This window comes from Xenopus laevis, chromosome 2L, assembly GCF_017654675.1.
Source record: "Xenopus laevis strain J_2021 chromosome 2L, Xenopus_laevis_v10.1, whole genome shotgun sequence".
Lineage (NCBI taxonomy): Eukaryota > Metazoa > Chordata > Amphibia > Anura > Pipidae > Xenopus > Xenopus laevis.
The window spans coordinates 9,306,110-9,324,467 of NC_054373.1; the positions used below are offsets into that span (position 1 = coordinate 9,306,110).

Genomic DNA, 18,358 nt, shown 5'->3' on the forward strand with positions numbered 1-18,358 from the left:
GTCTCTTGGTAGCAATATATTTATGCTTGTGTTGATATCACCGTTAGAAGGCTTGTGCCACGAGTCTCCGGAGAGACATTTTTTTATAGAGAACACAGGGAGGCGGCTTTTAGCGCAGTTTCTCTACTCATGTAATAAGTGCAGTCCAAAGCAGTGGCCCATCCCGCCTCCTAAGTACAATGGTTATAGTGACGCTTGTTGAAGATGAATTCTCATTGGTTCATATCCGTGCAACGTTTGCTGCATTAGTGTTTGGCACAGAACTTCTGTGGACCAGTCACCAGATCTGTGTGTAGCTTGTTCAGGCTTAGATATGTAGCAGATACATAGTAGCAGAGATGTGTTTGGTCCCCCCTTATGTATATGTGAGCCCCTAACTTCCCAGTGGCTCTATAGGTCTCTTGTTACTCTTGGCCCCTGAACATCATCCAAGGTGACCTCTTATGACCTGCCGTCGTTGAAGGCTCCATATACCTCCATGCTCATCCGAATCGGCATGGGAAGGGTTTTCCAAAAAGTGGGAAGAGTAGGCATGATTTGGAGGGACCCTTGGAGGGGCTTTAAATATCTTTAAAGGGATACTGCATTGAAAAACATTTTTTTTTTTCAAAACACATCAGTTAATAGTGCTGCTCCAGCAGAATTCTGCACTGGAATATATTTCTCAAAAGAGCAAACAGATTTTTTTTATATTCAATTTTGAAATCTGACATGGGGCTAGAAATATTGTCCGTTTCCCAGCTGCCCCCAGTCATGTGACTTGTGCCAGCACTTTAGGATGGAACTACTTTCTGGCAGGCTGTTATATCTCCTACTTAATGTAGCTGAATCAGTCTCAGTGGGACTTGGCTTTAACTATTGAGTGTTGTTCTTAGATCTACCAGAGAGCTGTTATCTTTTGTTAGAGAGCTGCTATCTGGTTACCTTCTCATTGTTCTGTTGTTAGGCTGCTGGGGGGATGATATCACTCCAACTTGCAGTACTGCAGTAAAGAGTGACTGAAGTTTAGCAGAGCATAAGTCACATGACTGGGGGCAGCTGGGAAACTGACAATATGTCTAGCCCCATGTCAGATTTCAAAATTGAATATAAAAAAATCTGTTTGCTCTTTTGAGAAATGGATTTCAGTGCAGAAGTCTGCTGGAGCAGCAATATTAACTGATTAGTTTTGAAAAAAAAAACATGTTTTCCCATGACAGTATCCCTTTAAATTGGAAATATTGAGAGGTATGGTACATTAGTAATGGTATGTGTAGCAAACCTTGCATGGACATCCAACTAATGACACCTTAAAAAAATAGGAACTTAAGACTCTTACGGGTGTGTTTTCAGTCTTTTTTTTTTTATTGCTTAAATAAATCATGGAATAGGATTTTTTTTTTTTTTTTAATTAATTTTAAATTTCTAAAAGACTAAAATATGGATGGGCTGCTGCTGCTGCCTGGGGTGAATGGGCAAGAAGTGCATTATATGCGTTCATAAATGCGGGTATCCTTTGGTCTTCTGGGGACTCGAGAGGAATAACGTTCAAAGGGCAAGTACTTGAATATCCACTTCATAAGGAGGAATGTTCTACTCTTCAGTCAGGGTAGAATTAAGAAACTAATACAGAAGAATATTTTTTTTTTTCAAAAATAAGAACATTGTCATCTATAGGTGGCGCTGTTTGTGGCACACAGTATAGCATGCCATCATATTTGGTTTATTTTTGAGAAACTAAACCAGACAGATAAGCTCTCCTTATAAATGGGATATTTCCCCTTTAAACCTAGCTGCTTATGCATTTAAGTGTATTGCAAACACGTTAGCCTGGACGACCCTCCTGCAGTGTAAAGTTCAACTTCAGGTTGCATTTACTAGCCATACGGAGTTATTTTGCAGCAAATCTCATACTGCCTCCGATTTTCACCAAGACGGTCTTAAGTTTTGGCAAATGGGGTTTGCTTTACTGAAAAAGGGGTGGATTTATTTCTGGATTTGGGTGGCCAAAGGTTTTAAAATATTCGTTAGGATATGGCAGGTATGAATATCTGTTTTGGGGATCAGCAGCGTTCCGGCAACCTTTCATCTGGATCTGCCATAGCTGCTAATATGAACCCAAACTGAAGTTCTATGAGACATTATAGGGTCCCCTTCTCCTTAGTTGCTCCTCCCCCCAAGGGCCCATGTTAATAGCTCACTGCCTGCCTAGGCCCCCTAGTGGGTAAACCCTGCCAACTAAGGAGACTAGGGATCAGTCTGGTGATCACAAGCCTGTTAGTACTGCTCCCCCTCAGCTTTAGATAGAAACAATGTATTCTATTCATGCTGCAGAGAACTTGACTTTTATTTAATGTGAGCGAGTGGAATAAACTGATACTAAATGACTGATTTATTTTCTTTTAAGCACTGGAATTGTTACTCCCATTAAACACATTTCAATTTAGCGTATTCCCAACCTTCCTTACTTTTTTTTTTTTTTTTTAACTATAATGACGATTTTAATGTTTTAAACCCCCGTCCCTATTTTTTTTAATGTGCGTCCCACATCAGGAGAAATGTCTTTCCCTAACATTCTGAATAAACCTAATAAACAGGTGTTACTCTGCAATTTCTTCTTGCCCTGCCTAGACATTATAGGAGGAGATTATTTATTGTATGGATGCACCGAATCCACTATTTTGGATTCGGCCGAACCCCCGAATCCTTCACACAGGATTCGGCCGAGTACCGAACCGAATCTGAATCCTAATTTGCATATGCAAATACTAATTTGCATATGCAAATTAGGGGTGGGAAGGGAAAAACATTTTTACTTTTTGTGACAAAAAGTCATGTGATTTCCCTCTCTGACCCTAATTTGCATATGCAAATTAGGATTCAGGTTCGGCAGGACAGAAGGATTCGGCTGAATCCGAATCCTGCTGAAAAAGGCCGAGTCCCGAACCAAATCCTCGATTCGGTGCATCCCTAATTTATTGTCACTCTCTCTCTACAGAGGGAGGTGATGAAATCGATCTCTTTCCACAGTCCCGTGTCTGTTCAGCACTTCATGCGAATACAACTAAGAACATGGGTTTTACCGTTTTGTGGGCGTGGTTTACTTTGGCGCAGATAATTGTGTATATATATATATTTATTTATATACAGGCATGCACATAAATAAGACTCATCAGGGATCATTTACTAATGTACTAAATTGTACAAGTGCAGCTTCCTAAAGCAACCTGGGGGATTTTTGACCACTCCCCCTTCTGCCCCCCCCATGGGGTATAAATACATTTGGTTCTTAAAAAACATGGAGGGGGTGGCAGGTCTATGGCCACCGCTCATTAATAAACTCTATCCAGTGAACTACCAGTTAGAAAATGAATACAAAGACCCTGATGCTGTGGCCTCCTGCACTGGTGCAATTTAGCCCCTCCCTTAATAAATCTGGCCCTTTGTGCCCAACTGCCCATTTTTATTGCAAATTAAATGCACAGCTAACACGCTACATACATGTATCTGTTCAATTAAATATAAGAAAACACAACAAATGTCTTTTTAGTCAACCCCCTCGCCGTTCCCAATTTATCAGACTTAAGGGGAAATTCACCTTATAATTAACTTTTTGCACAATGTAACTTGCAATTAGTCTTGTTTTTTTTAAAATATTTAAATGTTTTGTTTTGCAACTTCGAGGCTTGAAATGTTCTGCTCCTTACTGGTTTCTGGGGCTTAATTACCATAGCAACTATGCAGGGGTTTGGAAGAATAGCAGCAAAGGGACAGATAATAAGATAAGCAATGAAATAGAACATAGACGGAAGCCTCACAGTTGATCTGTTTTTTAGTTGGATATAGACAGAATAGGAAACAAATTGTAAAGCCATACGAAATAAAATAATTTGGACCAATTGAAATGTTGCTTCGAATAGGCCCGTCTATAACATACTAAGGGGGAGATTTATCAAAGGTCGAAGTGAAAAAAAAAATTAGAATTTTCGAAGTGAAAAAAAAAAATCGAACTTTGAGCTAATTTTTGTGTATTTCAACTCGGGATAGTCCAAATTCGATTTGAATTTGAAAAAAATTAGAATTTCGAAATTTATCATGTACTGTCTCTGTCGACTTCGACCATTCGCCATCTAAAACCTGCCAAATTGCTGTTTTAGCCAATGAACCTATTTTGAGTCAATTGGTGGACTTTTTTTTGGAACAACTTTGAATAGTACGATTGGTAACGGACCTATTCAGCCAAAAAAAAACTTTGATTACATTTCGGTTTGAATTTAAATTTCTAAGTACTTCAAATTCGAAATTCGACCCTTGATAAATCTGCCCATAGGAGTTAATATAGGGGTGAACTTCCCCTTTAAGTTAAACCCACCAGTATATTGTTATTATAAACAGGGTTTAGAGCCAAAGATTCCGTATCAAATCCCTCAAGGCAGTGACAGGCTTGTGCTCCGAGGGGGCGGCACTGGGTTCTGTTGCCATTTCTGCTGTAAGAAAAGTTTTATAAAACACTGAACTATTGACTTTTAAGAAAAATAAAATGAAGATATGCAATAAAGACTATTAATGAGTTTGTTTTTTAAACGATGCATTTCCATCTTGGAAATCATATTCCCTTTTGAAACTTTTACAGGGCTGCGCAGATGGAGGGGGGTATATTATAGGCTGTCTGCTATGTTGTGACTTACTGATCTACAATGTGGACACTTAAAGGACCAGTAACATCAAATTTTTTTTTTTTCAAAAATTCGTTAGTACATAACGAAAAAATAACAAAATTTAAATAAAAATTTAAAATAGCAAAGCCTATATTAAGAAATAACTTGCAGAAACAGCACTGAGCTGTGGAGATACTGGGATCAACTGTGTGCAACCGGGAGGGCATGGGGACAGAGATCCGGAATCAGGACTGCTTCTCTCAACCGGAACCTGAGTTTTTCCTGAAATCGCTCAGTCAGCCGGGTGACACCTCAGCGCTCAGCTGCCTGTGGAGGGAGAACCGCTTGCTCCCAGGAAACTGCCTGCATCTTTGGCTGCCTGCACCAGTTGGTTTCCCGTGGGTGTTTCTTGCACTCGTACAGCAGAAAGGTCTTCATGTGTCGGTCCCGCAGGGTCTTGATCCGCAGCTTCAACTCGCTTCACCTCACTTCACACGCTGTCAGTAGAATATTGGAGCTAGCCAGGGAGGACAAATCGAGCGCTGCAGGAAGGATGGTCACCTTTTCGCCGTTTCTGAAGAGGACAGGAAGTGGAGTTTCTGTAAGTTATTTCTTAATAAAGGCTTTGCTATTTTAAATTTTAATTTGTGTTGGTGTTATTTTTTCGTTATGTACTAACGAATTTTTGAAAAAAAAAAATTGATGTTACTGGTCCTTTAAGACAATGTACAAACTTAGGGGCTGTTCCTGCTGAATTGTGCTTAGTACAGGGGAATACCTATGCTGCTATAGTTTTATGGGATCTCTCTGTACAGGCTATGAGCAAACTTAGGGGCTGTTCCTGCTGAATTGTGCTTAGTACAGGGGATACCTACACTGCCATAGTTTTATGGGATCTCTCTGTACAGACTATGAACCAATTTAAAGGCTGGTTCATAATTCTTGAAATGTTTTTATCTATCACTACAAAAATGGTGCCCTAACACTTTGGATGATACAGAGAAATACTGACTTTCCTTTATTGGTACATTAACCACATCAGTATATGACTGTGGCAGGATAATTCTCTCTCTCTGGCTGATTGAGGTGCAGGACATAACAAAGCTGGTCGTAGTTGTGCCACCGTTATACAGAGATTTATTTATAATTCAGTGTTGGTGCCGTTAGGAATAAGATTGTCTGAAGGAAACGTCTTGGCAGGAATGGGAATGTTGGACAAATTCTCTGTTTGGGATGATATTAAAAAAAACATAGCAGGGAACGTTGCTAATTCACTCACGTGTTACATGTGAGAAAGGCAGAAGCTACACGCACACGCATGTTACATACACGTGTATTCCCTCTGCACCAGCCTATGAAACACCCACAAAATAAGAAGGTCCACATTGATACATTCCCGGGGGAGGTTTCCTGTGCTCAGAATGAAAATGTATTTGCCTTGTTTTTAATTAAAAAGAAAAAAGTTTTTTTATTGCATCTCGTGTGGCGCCATTTATATATAATTCTACAGCTGAAAGGACGAATAGGTCTGGGGTAAAGAATAACATGAGAAATGAAATCCCATCAGCCCAACTCCCCCCACTTCTATAAGGGATGTTACACTGTTTTATAGGCTTTTGCTCATATACTGCTATGGGATCAGTTATGTAGAAACCCGTTATCCAGAAAGCTCCGAATTACAGGAAGGACGTCTCCAATAGACCCAGTTTTAATCATTTAAAAGAATGATTTCCTTTTTCTCTTGTAATAATAAAACAGTATCTTGTACACACACACACACATATATATATTAGGGATGCACCGAATCCACTATTTTGGACTAAACTCCACATGCGTCGGACGTAGTCACATGGGTTCAAATATAATGGGAGTGATGCAAAAATCTGATGTGTAAATTACACATTTCCAGGGTCGGACCAGGGGGCCCGGGGCTGCTGTCCTAGATTTTGCGCATGCGCCGAAAGTCACTGAAAATTAAGATTTTGCGCATGTGACGAAAATTACTGAAAATTAAGATTTTGCGCATGTGCCGAAAGTTACTGAAAATTAAGATTTTGCGCATGTGCCGAAAGTTACTAAAAATTAAGATTTTGCACATGTGACTAAAGTCACTGAAAATTAAGATTTTGCGCATGTGATGAAAGTTACTGAAAATTAAGATTTTGTGCATGTGAAGAAAGTCACCGGAAATCCCGATTTCGGAACTTTCTGTAATCTCTGTGACTTTTGGCGCATGCGCAGTTGTTCCGGACCGGGAACTTACTCCAACTGCGCATGCAATGTCAGATTACATGTGATATACATTTCGCAATCATTTTCAAAACCAAAATATTGACCAAAAGAGAAATAAAAATAAAGAAATACAATTTTCAACGCAGTTTTGCGAAAACATTGACAGGTGTCGAAACGTGGCAACTCACAGTGACTCCATGTCTGGGGAATTGATTGTCCCATCACTATTGGCAACCAATGATGTTGCCTGTGATACTGTAAGTTACAATCAGTTTTAATATAAAATAAATAATAAAAGGAAATGACAAGAATCAACTGAAAGCTCTGCCCCAGCACCAGGGCCCAGTGTCACATGATAAACCATTGCACCGAGTCTATAAACACTGGAGGGTCAAGACCCGCACGTGATTGGCTGGCCGCATTAATAACTCAGCCAATAGCATTACACCTCCTACACGCAGCAGCCACGCTTCGCTCAAACTACAATTCCCAGCATGAACCGCGCGGCGACCGTGCTCTTCCGGTCCCGCGTGATTTCCGGAGCGGATCGGAACCCGGAGCCTGGATTCGGTTCCTTCTCGGGCTATTGAGGAGCAGGTAGGGGAGGAGGGCGAGACCGGACACTGGATACTAGGGGAGGTGGGCGAGTAGAAGGGTGGGTGGCAGGGCGAGTCGTGGGCAAGTGTTGGCTCCCTCCCGCTCCAGTTGCCAGGCCGATTGTTCTTTGTTGCAGCCTGGGGTGGGAGCGGCTTCTCCTCTGCTCAGGGATCGCAGTTAAAACCCGGCTGGGTGTCAGTGTGCGGATCCCGGAGCGACTTCCCCTCCCAGTTGGGCCGCCCCTTGGGACGTAACGACGCGCCGCCTGGAACTGCGGGAACCACTGGGGCAGTGACTCGGGCAGCTCATCCCTCAGTCTCCTCATGTGGGACATTTCTTATATATATTGTATTAATCCCCCAATTCTCTTGTCAACTGTCATTAACCAATAGGATTGCTCCTGTATTAGATGCCCCAATGGAGTCAGTCCCCTGTCACTTTAACTGCCCTCCCCCCACACTGGCATTTCCCTTCATTAATAGAATTGCCCCACACTGACATTATCTTGTCCTTAATTAATAGAATTGCCCCACACTGTTGTTGTCTTGTCCTTAATTAATATAATTGCCCCACACTGTCCTTGTCTTCCCTTAATTAATATAATTGCCCCACACTGTCCTTGTCTTCCCTTAATTAATATAATTGCCCCACACTGTCCTTGTCTTGCCCTTAATTAATATAATTGCCCCACACTGTCCTTGTCTTGTCCTTAATTAATATAATTGCCCCACACTGTCCTTGTCTTGTCCTTAATTAATATAATTGCCCCACACTGTCATTGTCTTGCCCCTAATTAATATAATTGCCCCACACTGTCCTGGTCTTCCCTTAATTAATATAATTGCCCCACACTGTCATTGTCTTGCCCCTAATTAATATAATTGCCCCACACTGTCCTTGTCTTGTCCTTAATTAATATAATTGCCCCACACTGTCATTGTCTTGCCCCTAATTAATATAATTGCCCCACACTGTCCTGGTCTTCCCTTAATTAATATAATTGCCCCACACTGACATTATCTTGTCCTTAATTAATATAATTGCCCCACACTGTCCTTGTCTTGTCCTTAATTAATATAATTGCCCCACACTGTCATTGTCTTGCCCCTAATTAATATAATTTCCCCACACTGACATCTTGTCCTTAATTAATATAATTGCCCACACTGTCATTGTCTTGCCCCTAATTAATATAATTGCCCCACACTGTCATTGACTTGCCCTTAATTAATAGAATTACCCCACACTGTCATTGTCTTCCCTTAATTAATAGAATTGCCCCACACTGTCATTATCTTGTCCTTAATTAAAATAATTGCCCTACACTGTCATTGTCTTGCCCTTAATTAATATAATAGCCCCACACTGTCATTGTCTTGTCCTTAATTAATATAATTGCCCCACACTGTTGTTGTCTTGCCCTTAATTAATATAATAGCCCCACACTGTCCTTGTCTTGTCCTTAATTAATATAATTGCCCCACACCAGTATTCCCTCAGCATTTGTTAATATAATTCCCCATGTTCTATATTAGTTCTGGCTCACTTATCACATATTGGGAGGAGCCACATTCAGGCTGACCTATCAACTGCCTCCTCAGTCCATAGGCGGTGGGGCAGAAACCAGATGATGGATTTAAAGGGCCAGTATAGTATTCCTGTAACACGGAATTTGCAAATAAAATTTTTATCTTCGCAAATATTTGATGTCGTTTTATCAATGTTCTTGAACCTGAATCCATGTGGAGATCTAAAATGATATTTGACCCCAATGTGTCTCTCCGGTTGGTGGTAAGATTTGTCTTGTAATTAGTTTAACAGCCTGGTAAAGTGAACTCGGCGGCCCTCCAGCATCCAGTATGGCAGCTTCCATGGTACAAGCTTCCTAATTAGCAAACATGCAGATTTTACATAAAATTCTGATAGACATGTACATTTTTTTTTTGTGTGTGTTACTGTTCCTTTAAGGCTGCCTGAAACAAAGCTGTGAATAAATGTGATACATTTCATGAATAAGTTCTCTATACATTGTGTCGCTAATTACATCAGCCCTTGCAGGGAAATAAAGCAGGAAGCAGTAATTAGAGATGCAGCAGCCAATCAGAAATACAGGAACATAAAGCAAGTGGATTTCTGATTGGCTGCTGCTTCTGCAGCTCTAATTATTGCTTTTCCGTTGACAGTCAAGATCACTGACAGAAGAAACAAGAGTTTTAATGCCTGTATAGGAAAGTTGCTTAGAATTAAAAAAAAAAAATAATTTGACATTTTCTTGTTGGGTTTATATCACCTTTAACTGGGAAATTATTCCTGGAAGCTAAAAAATAAAATGGAATTAGGAAAGTGCTCAGAAGAGCCGCGAGAAGTGTAGCCAAGACCATCTGCAGGGCTGCCGACTGCTTAAATACAGGGTTAATCCAGTAGCTGCTATTGGTTCAGATTTCTTTAATAATAAATGATAAAAAAAAAAAGGTTTTCGTATCTTGTATTTGTATTTTGTGCTGGTGGTTGGGGGTGGTTCACCTTTATGTTATACATTATAGAATAAGCAACTTTTCAATTGGCCTTCATTTTTCTTTTTTTATAGTTTTTGAATTATTTGCCTTCTGACTCTTTCCCACTTTCAAATGGGGGTCACTGACCCCATATAAAAAACAAATGCTCTGTAAGGCTACAATTATATGGTTATTGTTACTTTTTATTACTCCTCTTTCTATTCAGGCCTCTCCTATTCATATTCCAGTCTCTTATTCAAATCAATGCATGGTTGCTAGGGGAATATGGACTCCAGCAACCACATGGCTGAAACTGGAGAGCTGCTGAATAAAAAGCTTAATAACTCAAAAACCACAAATAATAAAAAATGAAAACCAATTGCAAATTGTCTCGAATATCCCTCTCTACATCATACTAACAGTTACTTTAAAGGTGAACAAACCCTTTAACTGTTGCACTGAGCAAATTCAGGGGGCTGTTCCTGCTGAATTCTTCTTAGTACTGGGGAATAACTAGTGTAGTATCTCTGTGTACTGACTGAAAGTAAAACTGGCCTATGCATCTTGGATTTTATATGTAGTAGGGGCTTTTTAGTGCAAGATATATAGTTCTGTACCCACCAATCAGCTGCTCAGAACCTTATGTGACCTATAGATGCCCCCCATCTTGTTTTCTGCTGATTCACAAGCTCTGGGCTGCTGTCACTCACCAGAGGGACTGACTCCCAATACACTGAATATAAAAGTCACACTAGAAGGCTGATTAGTGGTTAATTCCGATTCACATTACATGGCACCATGGAAATCAGTGCAGTCTGCATTGAGATTGATAAATAATCAGCACTGTTGCTTCAGCTTCTATGACAGACGAACCCCACTTTCTGCTGACCTTTCCCACGCCCCCTAATCTTAGCTTCTCGTCGGCAGGCCGGAGCTCACTGAGCATGTGCGGTGCCACTGACTATCCACAGGAAGTACCTGCCTGACATACAACAGTAACGTTCTAGAGACAAACTGACCACAGGCAAAGTGAGTGCTCACCAACCCCAGACATGCTCAGCAGTCTCTTTTAGCAGCCGTGATAACCCTGAATATGTACAGCACCAAGTCACTTGTGTATTGGGATAGAATGACTATTGGGTAAAATGATCTAAGCTCCTCCCCCTTACTGTTCTTCTGCTTCCTATAGGTGTGAATGATGGCCCAGGAACCAATGGATGAGGCTGTATTTATATGTAAGGATTTCACTTGCTTTGCACAATGTACAGTATAAGGATACGTTTAATTTGGGGCAAGGCTTTTACCCTGGTCTCTTGTGTCTGTTCAGGGTGTGAAGACTGTGGTCAATATCACGATGCCGAATGCCCCGAGCTGGGACCTGTGGTTACTGTACAGGATTCTTTTGTTTTGAGTCGAGCCCGGTAATTATTGCAAGTAGTGGAGTGGGGCGCCGGCGGTTGTCTGCACGGAATACGGATATATTTATAGATGCGGGGGTCTGTTATCCGGAAACCCATTATCCAGAAAGCTCCGAATTACAGAAAGGTTGTCTCCCATAGACTCCATTGTATCCAAATAATTCACATTTTTAAAAATGATTTCCTTTTTCTCTGTAATAATTAGGGATGCATCGAATCCACTATTTTGTATTCGGCCGAAACCCTGGAATCGTTCGTGAAAGATTCGGCCCAATACCAATCCAAATCATAATTTGCCTATGCAAATTAGGGGTGGAAAGGGGAAAGCATTTTTTACTTCCTTGTTTTGTGACAAAAAGTCACACGGTTTCCCTCCCGCCCCCTAATTTGCATATGCAAATTAGGATTAGATTCTGCCGGCCGAATCCGAATTCTGCTGAAAAAGGCAGAATCTCAAACTGAATCCTGGATTCGGTGCTTTCCTAGTAATAATAAAACAGTAACTTGTACTTGATCCCAACTAAGATATAATTAATCTTTATTGGAAGCAAAACCAGCCTATTGGCTTTATTTAATGTTTACATGATTTTCTAGTAGACTTAAGTTATGAAGATCCAAATTACAGAAAGATCCGTTATGCGAAAAACCCCAGGTCCCGACCATTCTGGATAAGAGGTCCCATACCTCTATGGGATCTGTTATCCAGTAAGCTCCAAATTACAGAAAGGCCATGACCCATAGACTCCACTTTAATGAAATAATTAAAACATTTTTAATGATTTCCTTTTTCTGTGTGATAATAAAACAGTAGCTTGTACTTGATCCCAACTAAGAAATAATTAATCCTTATTGGAAGCAAAACCAGCCTATTGAGTTTATTTAATGTTTACGTGATTTTCTAGTAGATTTAAGGTATGAAGATCCAAATTACGGAAAGATCCATTATCCGGAAAACCCAATTTCCCCAGCATTCTGGATAACAGGTCCCATACCTGTATATGAAACTCTTCCATTATTCTTATGGAGCTGGTTTCTGCTGTAGTGTTTCAGGAGTCGGAACCAGAAGTGCGACCTCATCAACATTAGGATAGATAACTGCACTGCATGAATAGGGTGGAAGTGCTCTGATAACTTGTTTGTTCCACCAGGTCTTCTCTTCCTACAAACCTGGAGATCAGGCGGGCGGAGGATGGAGCGGAAGGAGTTTTTGCCGTGACTCCGCTTGTGAAGCGCACCCAGTTTGGCCCATTCGAGTCTAAGAGAGTCTCCAGACTGGACGAAGAGGCGGCTTTCCTGCTGAAGGTACAACTCAACTGGGTTCACTTTTAAAGGAACAGTAACACCAAAAAATTAAAGGAATAGTTCAGTGTGAAAATAAAAACTGGGTAAATAGATAGGCTGTGCAAAATAAAAAATGTTTCTAATATAGTTAGTTAGCCAAAAATGTAATGTATAAAGGCTGGAGTGAACAGATGTCTAATAAAATAGCCAGAACACAACTTCCTGCTTTTCAGCTCTATAACTCTGAGTTAGTCAGCGACTTGAAGGGGGGCCACATGGTACATTTCTGTTCAGTAAGTTTGCAATTGATCCTCAGCATTCAGCTCAGATTCAAAAGCAACAGAAATGACCCATGTGCCCCCCCTCAAGTCTCTGATTGGTTACTGCCTGGTAGCCATGGTAACCAGTCAGTGTAAACCAAGAGAGCTGAAAAGCAGGAAGTAGTGATCAGACTGACATGTTATACATCAAATCACTCCAGCCTTTATACATTACATTTTTGGCTAACTAACTATATTAGAAACATTTTTTATTTTGCACAGCCTATCTATTTAACCAGTTTTTATTTTTACACTGAACAATTCCTTTAACGTGTTTTAAAGTAATGAGAATATCCTTGTAAAACTGGTTTGTTTGCTTCAGAAACACTACTATAGTTTATATAAACAAGCTGCTTGTTTATATGAACTATAGCAGTACTTATCTGTTATCTACTGTGTATCCTGTGCTTGAATGGCTGCCCCCATGGCTACACAGCAGCTTGTTTATATAAACTATAGTAGTACTTATCTGTTATCTACTGTGTATCCTGTGCTTGAATGGCTGCCCCATGGCTACACAGCAGCTTGTTTATATAAACTATAGTAGTACTTATCTGTTATCTACTGTGTATCCTGTGCTTGAATGGCTGCCCCCATGGCTACACAGCAGCTTGTTTATATAAACTATAGTAGTACTTATCTGTTATCTACTGTGTATCCTGTGCTTGAATGGCTGCCCCCATGGCTACACAGCAGCTTGTTTATATAAACTATAGTAGTACTTATCTGTTATCTACTGTGTATCCTGTGCTTGAATGGCTGCCCCCTTGGCTACACAGCAGCTTGTTTATATAAACTATAGTAGTACTTATCTGTTATCTACTGTGTATCCTGTGCTTGAATGGCTGCCCCCATGGCTACACAGCAGCTTGTTTATATAAACTATAGTAGTGCTTATCTGTTATCTACTGTGTATCTGTGCTTCGTCATTTTCGTCACACAATTTATTATTATTATTATTTAGGGATGCACTGAATCCACAATTTTGGATTCTTGAGAAACCCCTGAATCCTTTGTGAAAGATTTGGGCGAATACCGAACCGAATCCGAATCCTAATTTGCATATGCAAATTAGGGTTGGGAAGGGGAAAACATTTTTTTCTTTGTTTTGTTACAAAAAGTCACTCAATTTCCCTCATCGCCCTTAATTTGCATATGCAAATTAGGATTCAGTTCGGCTGGGCAGAAGGATAGGGCCGAATCCAAATCCTGCTGAAAAAGGCTGAATCCTGGCCAAATCCCGAACCGAATTCTGGATTTGGTGCATCCCTATTATTATTAACATGCATTTATAGAGCACCAACATTGCACATCGATGACAAGGAAGTCAACATTTTTTTAACTACGATCTGCAAACGCGGTTCTCTTTCCATCTTTCTTCCCTAATTTATAAATACAAATTAGGGTTTCGATTCGGTTCAGTATTTGGCCAAATCTTTAACAAAGTATTTGGGATTCGGCCGTATCCTAAAATAGTGGTTTCCGTGCATCCCTAATTCAAATTAATGCATGGTTGCTAGGGTGATTTGGATGCTAGCAACCTACTTGCTGAAATTGCAACTGGAGAGCTGCTGAATAAAAAGCTAACTCAAAAACCACAAATAATAAAAAATGAAAACCAATTGCAAATTGTCTCAGAATATTCCCCTTTACATCATACTAACTATTTTTAATTTAATGTAGAGGTGTACAATGCATTTAATGGAATTAGAATGAACCCAGGGTCAGACTAGGCCATCAGGACACCGGGAAAAAACCTGGTGGGCCCCGGCTCAGATCTGCTCCCGCCTGCCTAGCGATTTCTCCTTGTTCTGACAATAGAAGCAAATCACAGATAGTGCTAATCGGGGTGGGGTGGAGGCAAGTTTTAAGCAGCTGCTGAAGGGGAGGCCTGAAGCTGCAAAGTAGTCGTGCACCAAATCCAGGATTCCATTCGGGATTCAGCCTTTTTCAGCAGGATTCGGATTCGGTGGAATCTTTCTGCCCAGCCGAACCAAATCCAAATCCTAATTTGAGGGAGGGAAATCGCTTGACTTTTTGTCACAAAACAAGGAAAAAATGTTTCCCCCTTCCCATACCTAATTTGCATATGGAAATTAGGATTTGGATTCGGTTCAGTATTCGGCCAAATCTTTTGTGAAGGGTTCGGGGGTTCAGCTGAATCCAAAATAGTGGATTCGCTGCATCCTTACTGCAAATTGTCTCCGAATATCCCTCTCTACATCATACTAACAGTTAATTTAAAGGTGAACCACCCCTTTAATGTAACTCGCCCTGGGCCGATACTCGATGCTTTCAAGAGATACATCTTCCGATACTGCTCCACCGAGGAGGAGCCTGTGCAGTTGAAATCAAATCGGAGCAGACGCATCACAGAGAGGATCTGGCACACTAAAGGCACACCTTATGTTTGGGCATTGGGTGTTATAGTTGCACCGGAGGCATTTGTTTTTATCTTGTTCTAACTGAACTCTGCAGATATTCCATAAGGACGGCCGGGTGGAGCTGTGCGACGCTTCCAGCGAGGACGACTGTAACTGGATGATGTTTGTGCGACCGGCCATGGATTTCTCCCACCAGAACTTGACGGCCTTTCAGCACGGCAACGACATCTACTTCACTACCTCCCGGGATATAGAGCTAGGGGCCGAGCTGAGAGTGTGGTACGCTGCCTTCTACGCCAGGAAAATGGAGAAAGCTCTGCTCAAGCCTCCCATACCCTGCCACGATGGTGAGTCTGCCCCCGTGAGCTTGCACTTCTATAGCGGCATTTACAGCTGGAATTCTAATGTACATGTACGTCTTTCAAGGGACCGTGAAAAAAAAAAAAAACAAAACCCGGGAAAATGTAAAATAAGAGAAACATGTTAAGGATACAGAAATGTGTAGGAGTTAGTAGCTTAGTTATTTAACATGTTTCAGCAACAAAGTGAAGCTATTTCTCCATCATTGTCACTTTCTCCAGTTCCTTCCTTTTCCAGTCCTGTGCCCTGCTCCCTTTCCCTGCCTTCCCGTACTGATTCTTTCCTTCTCTTACACAGCAGCCACTTCACTTGTCTTGTCCCCGATCCCTTCATCCTGCCTCTCCAGGCGGCTTTTAACTCTTTCCCCCCAAGCCTTCTTTCTCCAGAACATTAGCCAAATCTGTATTTACTCACAATGTCCCCGGGTCTCTTTCTCCACATTTTATCTGCCTGCCAGTCTTGCTGGCATGCAGTGACAGAGTGACAGAAACCGTTTAAAGGATAATTAAAAATAAGTGATTGTAAAATTGATGATGGGGCTGTTCTAAGCAATGTACATTGCAATGTACATTCATTATTTATTTATATTTTTGAATTCCAAGATATTAAGGGATACATGTACTGTTAATATGAATGAGTTTTGTTACAACAGCGCCACCTGCTGGTCAGTTTCCCACCAGTCTGACCACCAAGTAGTTAAGGAAGTTGTCAGGAGAAAGAAAGAGGCTGCTCTGATGTTCTTCTCTTTAGGAAAGATTTGAGAAAAGTTTTTAATTATTTTCCTAAGCAGAAGAACATCAGAGCAGCCTCTTTCTTTCTCCTGAATCTTTACAAGGAAGTATGAACGCTGAAAATAACAGGTATTTTGCGAATAAAATATAGCGCTTGGAAACGGACAGGGCTCATTTACCAATGTAAAATCTGTGAAACCAAGAATAGACCCCATACAAATTAGGGATGAACCGAATCCAGGATTCGGTTCGGTTTTCGGCCTTTTTCAGCAGGATTCGGCTGAATCCTTCTGCCCGGCTGAACCGAATCCTAATTTTCATATGCAAATTATGGGTGGGGAGGGAAATATCGCGACTTTTTGTCACAAAACATGGCAGTATACTGGATTTGTACTTGTTGTTTTTAAGGAATCATTTCTGCTTTTGTCAGTGCAGTCATAAATACTCTGAAGAAATATTCCAGCAGCCCTCCCCGAAAATGTGATTTATTTGTGCCACAAAACAGCCAACGTTTCGGGCTTATCCAGCCCTTTATCTGGCCGAAACGTTGTCTGTTTTGCGGCACAAATAAATCACATTTTCGGAGTGCTGCTGGAATATTTCTGTGGAGAGAATGCCTCACTCAGGCACCCGACTCTACAAAGAGCTATACGTGTGTTTGTGCAGCACTACTCCATGGGGCATATTTATCAATTGTCGATTTTTAGAATTATGCCAATTTTTTTTTTTTTTTACTCTTAGAAACTCGAATTTACTAACAACTCAAATGGAAGCTTACTTATGAAATTCAATCTAATGTTAACGACCCAAAATTTGAATGGAGTTTTCCTCAAAAAAAACCTTGAATGTCGGGAAGGCTATTAACGTCTTCAAATGGGTCAACTGGGCACTTCCATTGACTTGTACCGGAACTCGGCAAGTTTTTAGGTGGCGACCTATCGAATTTGAGTTGTAGGGGGATGATAAATCTCGGGAGTTTTGGCCAAAAAAACCAACTCGAATATTAGAATTTACCGTTTGAACTTTAGTAAATCTGCCCTCATATGTTTGTGGTCATAAATACTGTGATTTCTCAACAGAGGTGAATTTCTTGGCCGCTGAACCTGAAAAAGACTTGAACCCAAGTTCCTCCACGACTCCCGCAAGCACCATACTGTCTTCCAAAAAGATAAAAGTGACCCATCCCCCCGCAGCCTACACTTCAGGTATGTGATCTGTTCAAGGTTCACGTTCATTCCAATGTTCATCGGACCAAAATAAATCTGTAGCCAATCCGAGCATTAGGACATCCATTGTGCTGCAGCAGTTGGCCAACCAGGGCAATGCAATGTTACCTGTAGCCAATCAGACCATTTCTACATAGGCTGCAGCAGAGCATCTAGCCAATCAGAGCATTAGAATGTTTTCTGTGGCCAAGCCAGTGATTGTCCCATGCCCCATGATATTATATGAAGTTTATTAGTAATCTGTGGCGTGACTTTAATTTAGGGATGCACCGAATCCAGGATTCGGTTCCGGATTTGGAACCAAAACCTAATTTGCATATGTAAATTAGGGATGGGGATGGAAATCACATGACTTTTCATCACAAAACAAGGAAGTAAAAAAAAAATGTTCACACTTTTTCCTTTCCCATCCCTAATTTGCACATTTTGGGTCAGTATTCGGCCAAATCCCAAATAGTGGATTCAGGGCATCCCTACTTTAATTTCAATTTTATTTTTTCTTTAACAGTTTCATGTCAGGACAACAGCGACATCATTCACGTGGAAACCTGCCACTGGACCTGTAAAGTGTGTGGCACTGCCTTTATGGAACCCAATCTGTTGACAGGTGTATAGTCACGTCCTTTTGTCACTTTCTTCAGCAGTTCCTTGTTATTGGCCGAAGCTTGTCATGTCCA

General features: G+C 40.9%; 1 protein-coding gene across 5 annotated transcripts in view; it reads left to right on the forward strand.

The window, feature by feature from the left end:
* Positions 1 to 7,022: 7,022 nt before the first annotated feature.
* The window catches only part of prdm15.L (PR domain 15 L homeolog), a 32,725-nt gene continuing 21,389 nt past the window's right edge, over positions 7,023 to 18,358 (forward strand). For 2 of the 5 annotated variants that reach the window (XM_018245879.2, XM_018245882.2), the window contains exons 1-7: positions 7,024 to 7,466; positions 11,151 to 11,196; positions 11,289 to 11,382; positions 12,528 to 12,681; positions 15,459 to 15,711; positions 17,535 to 17,660; positions 18,190 to 18,288. In XM_018245879.2, the coding sequence (XP_018101368.1) occupies positions 11,157 to 11,196; positions 11,289 to 11,382; positions 12,528 to 12,681; positions 15,459 to 15,711; positions 17,535 to 17,660; positions 18,190 to 18,288 (766 nt within the window). In that variant the 5' untranslated portion in view covers positions 7,024 to 7,466; positions 11,151 to 11,156. Of the gene's footprint in view, positions 7,467 to 10,871; positions 10,991 to 11,150; positions 11,197 to 11,288; positions 11,383 to 12,527; positions 12,682 to 15,458; positions 15,712 to 17,534; positions 17,661 to 18,189; positions 18,289 to 18,358 lie in introns of those variants that run through there. The other 3 variants (XM_018245881.2, XM_018245880.2, XM_041581514.1) reach the window with 3 other exon arrangements.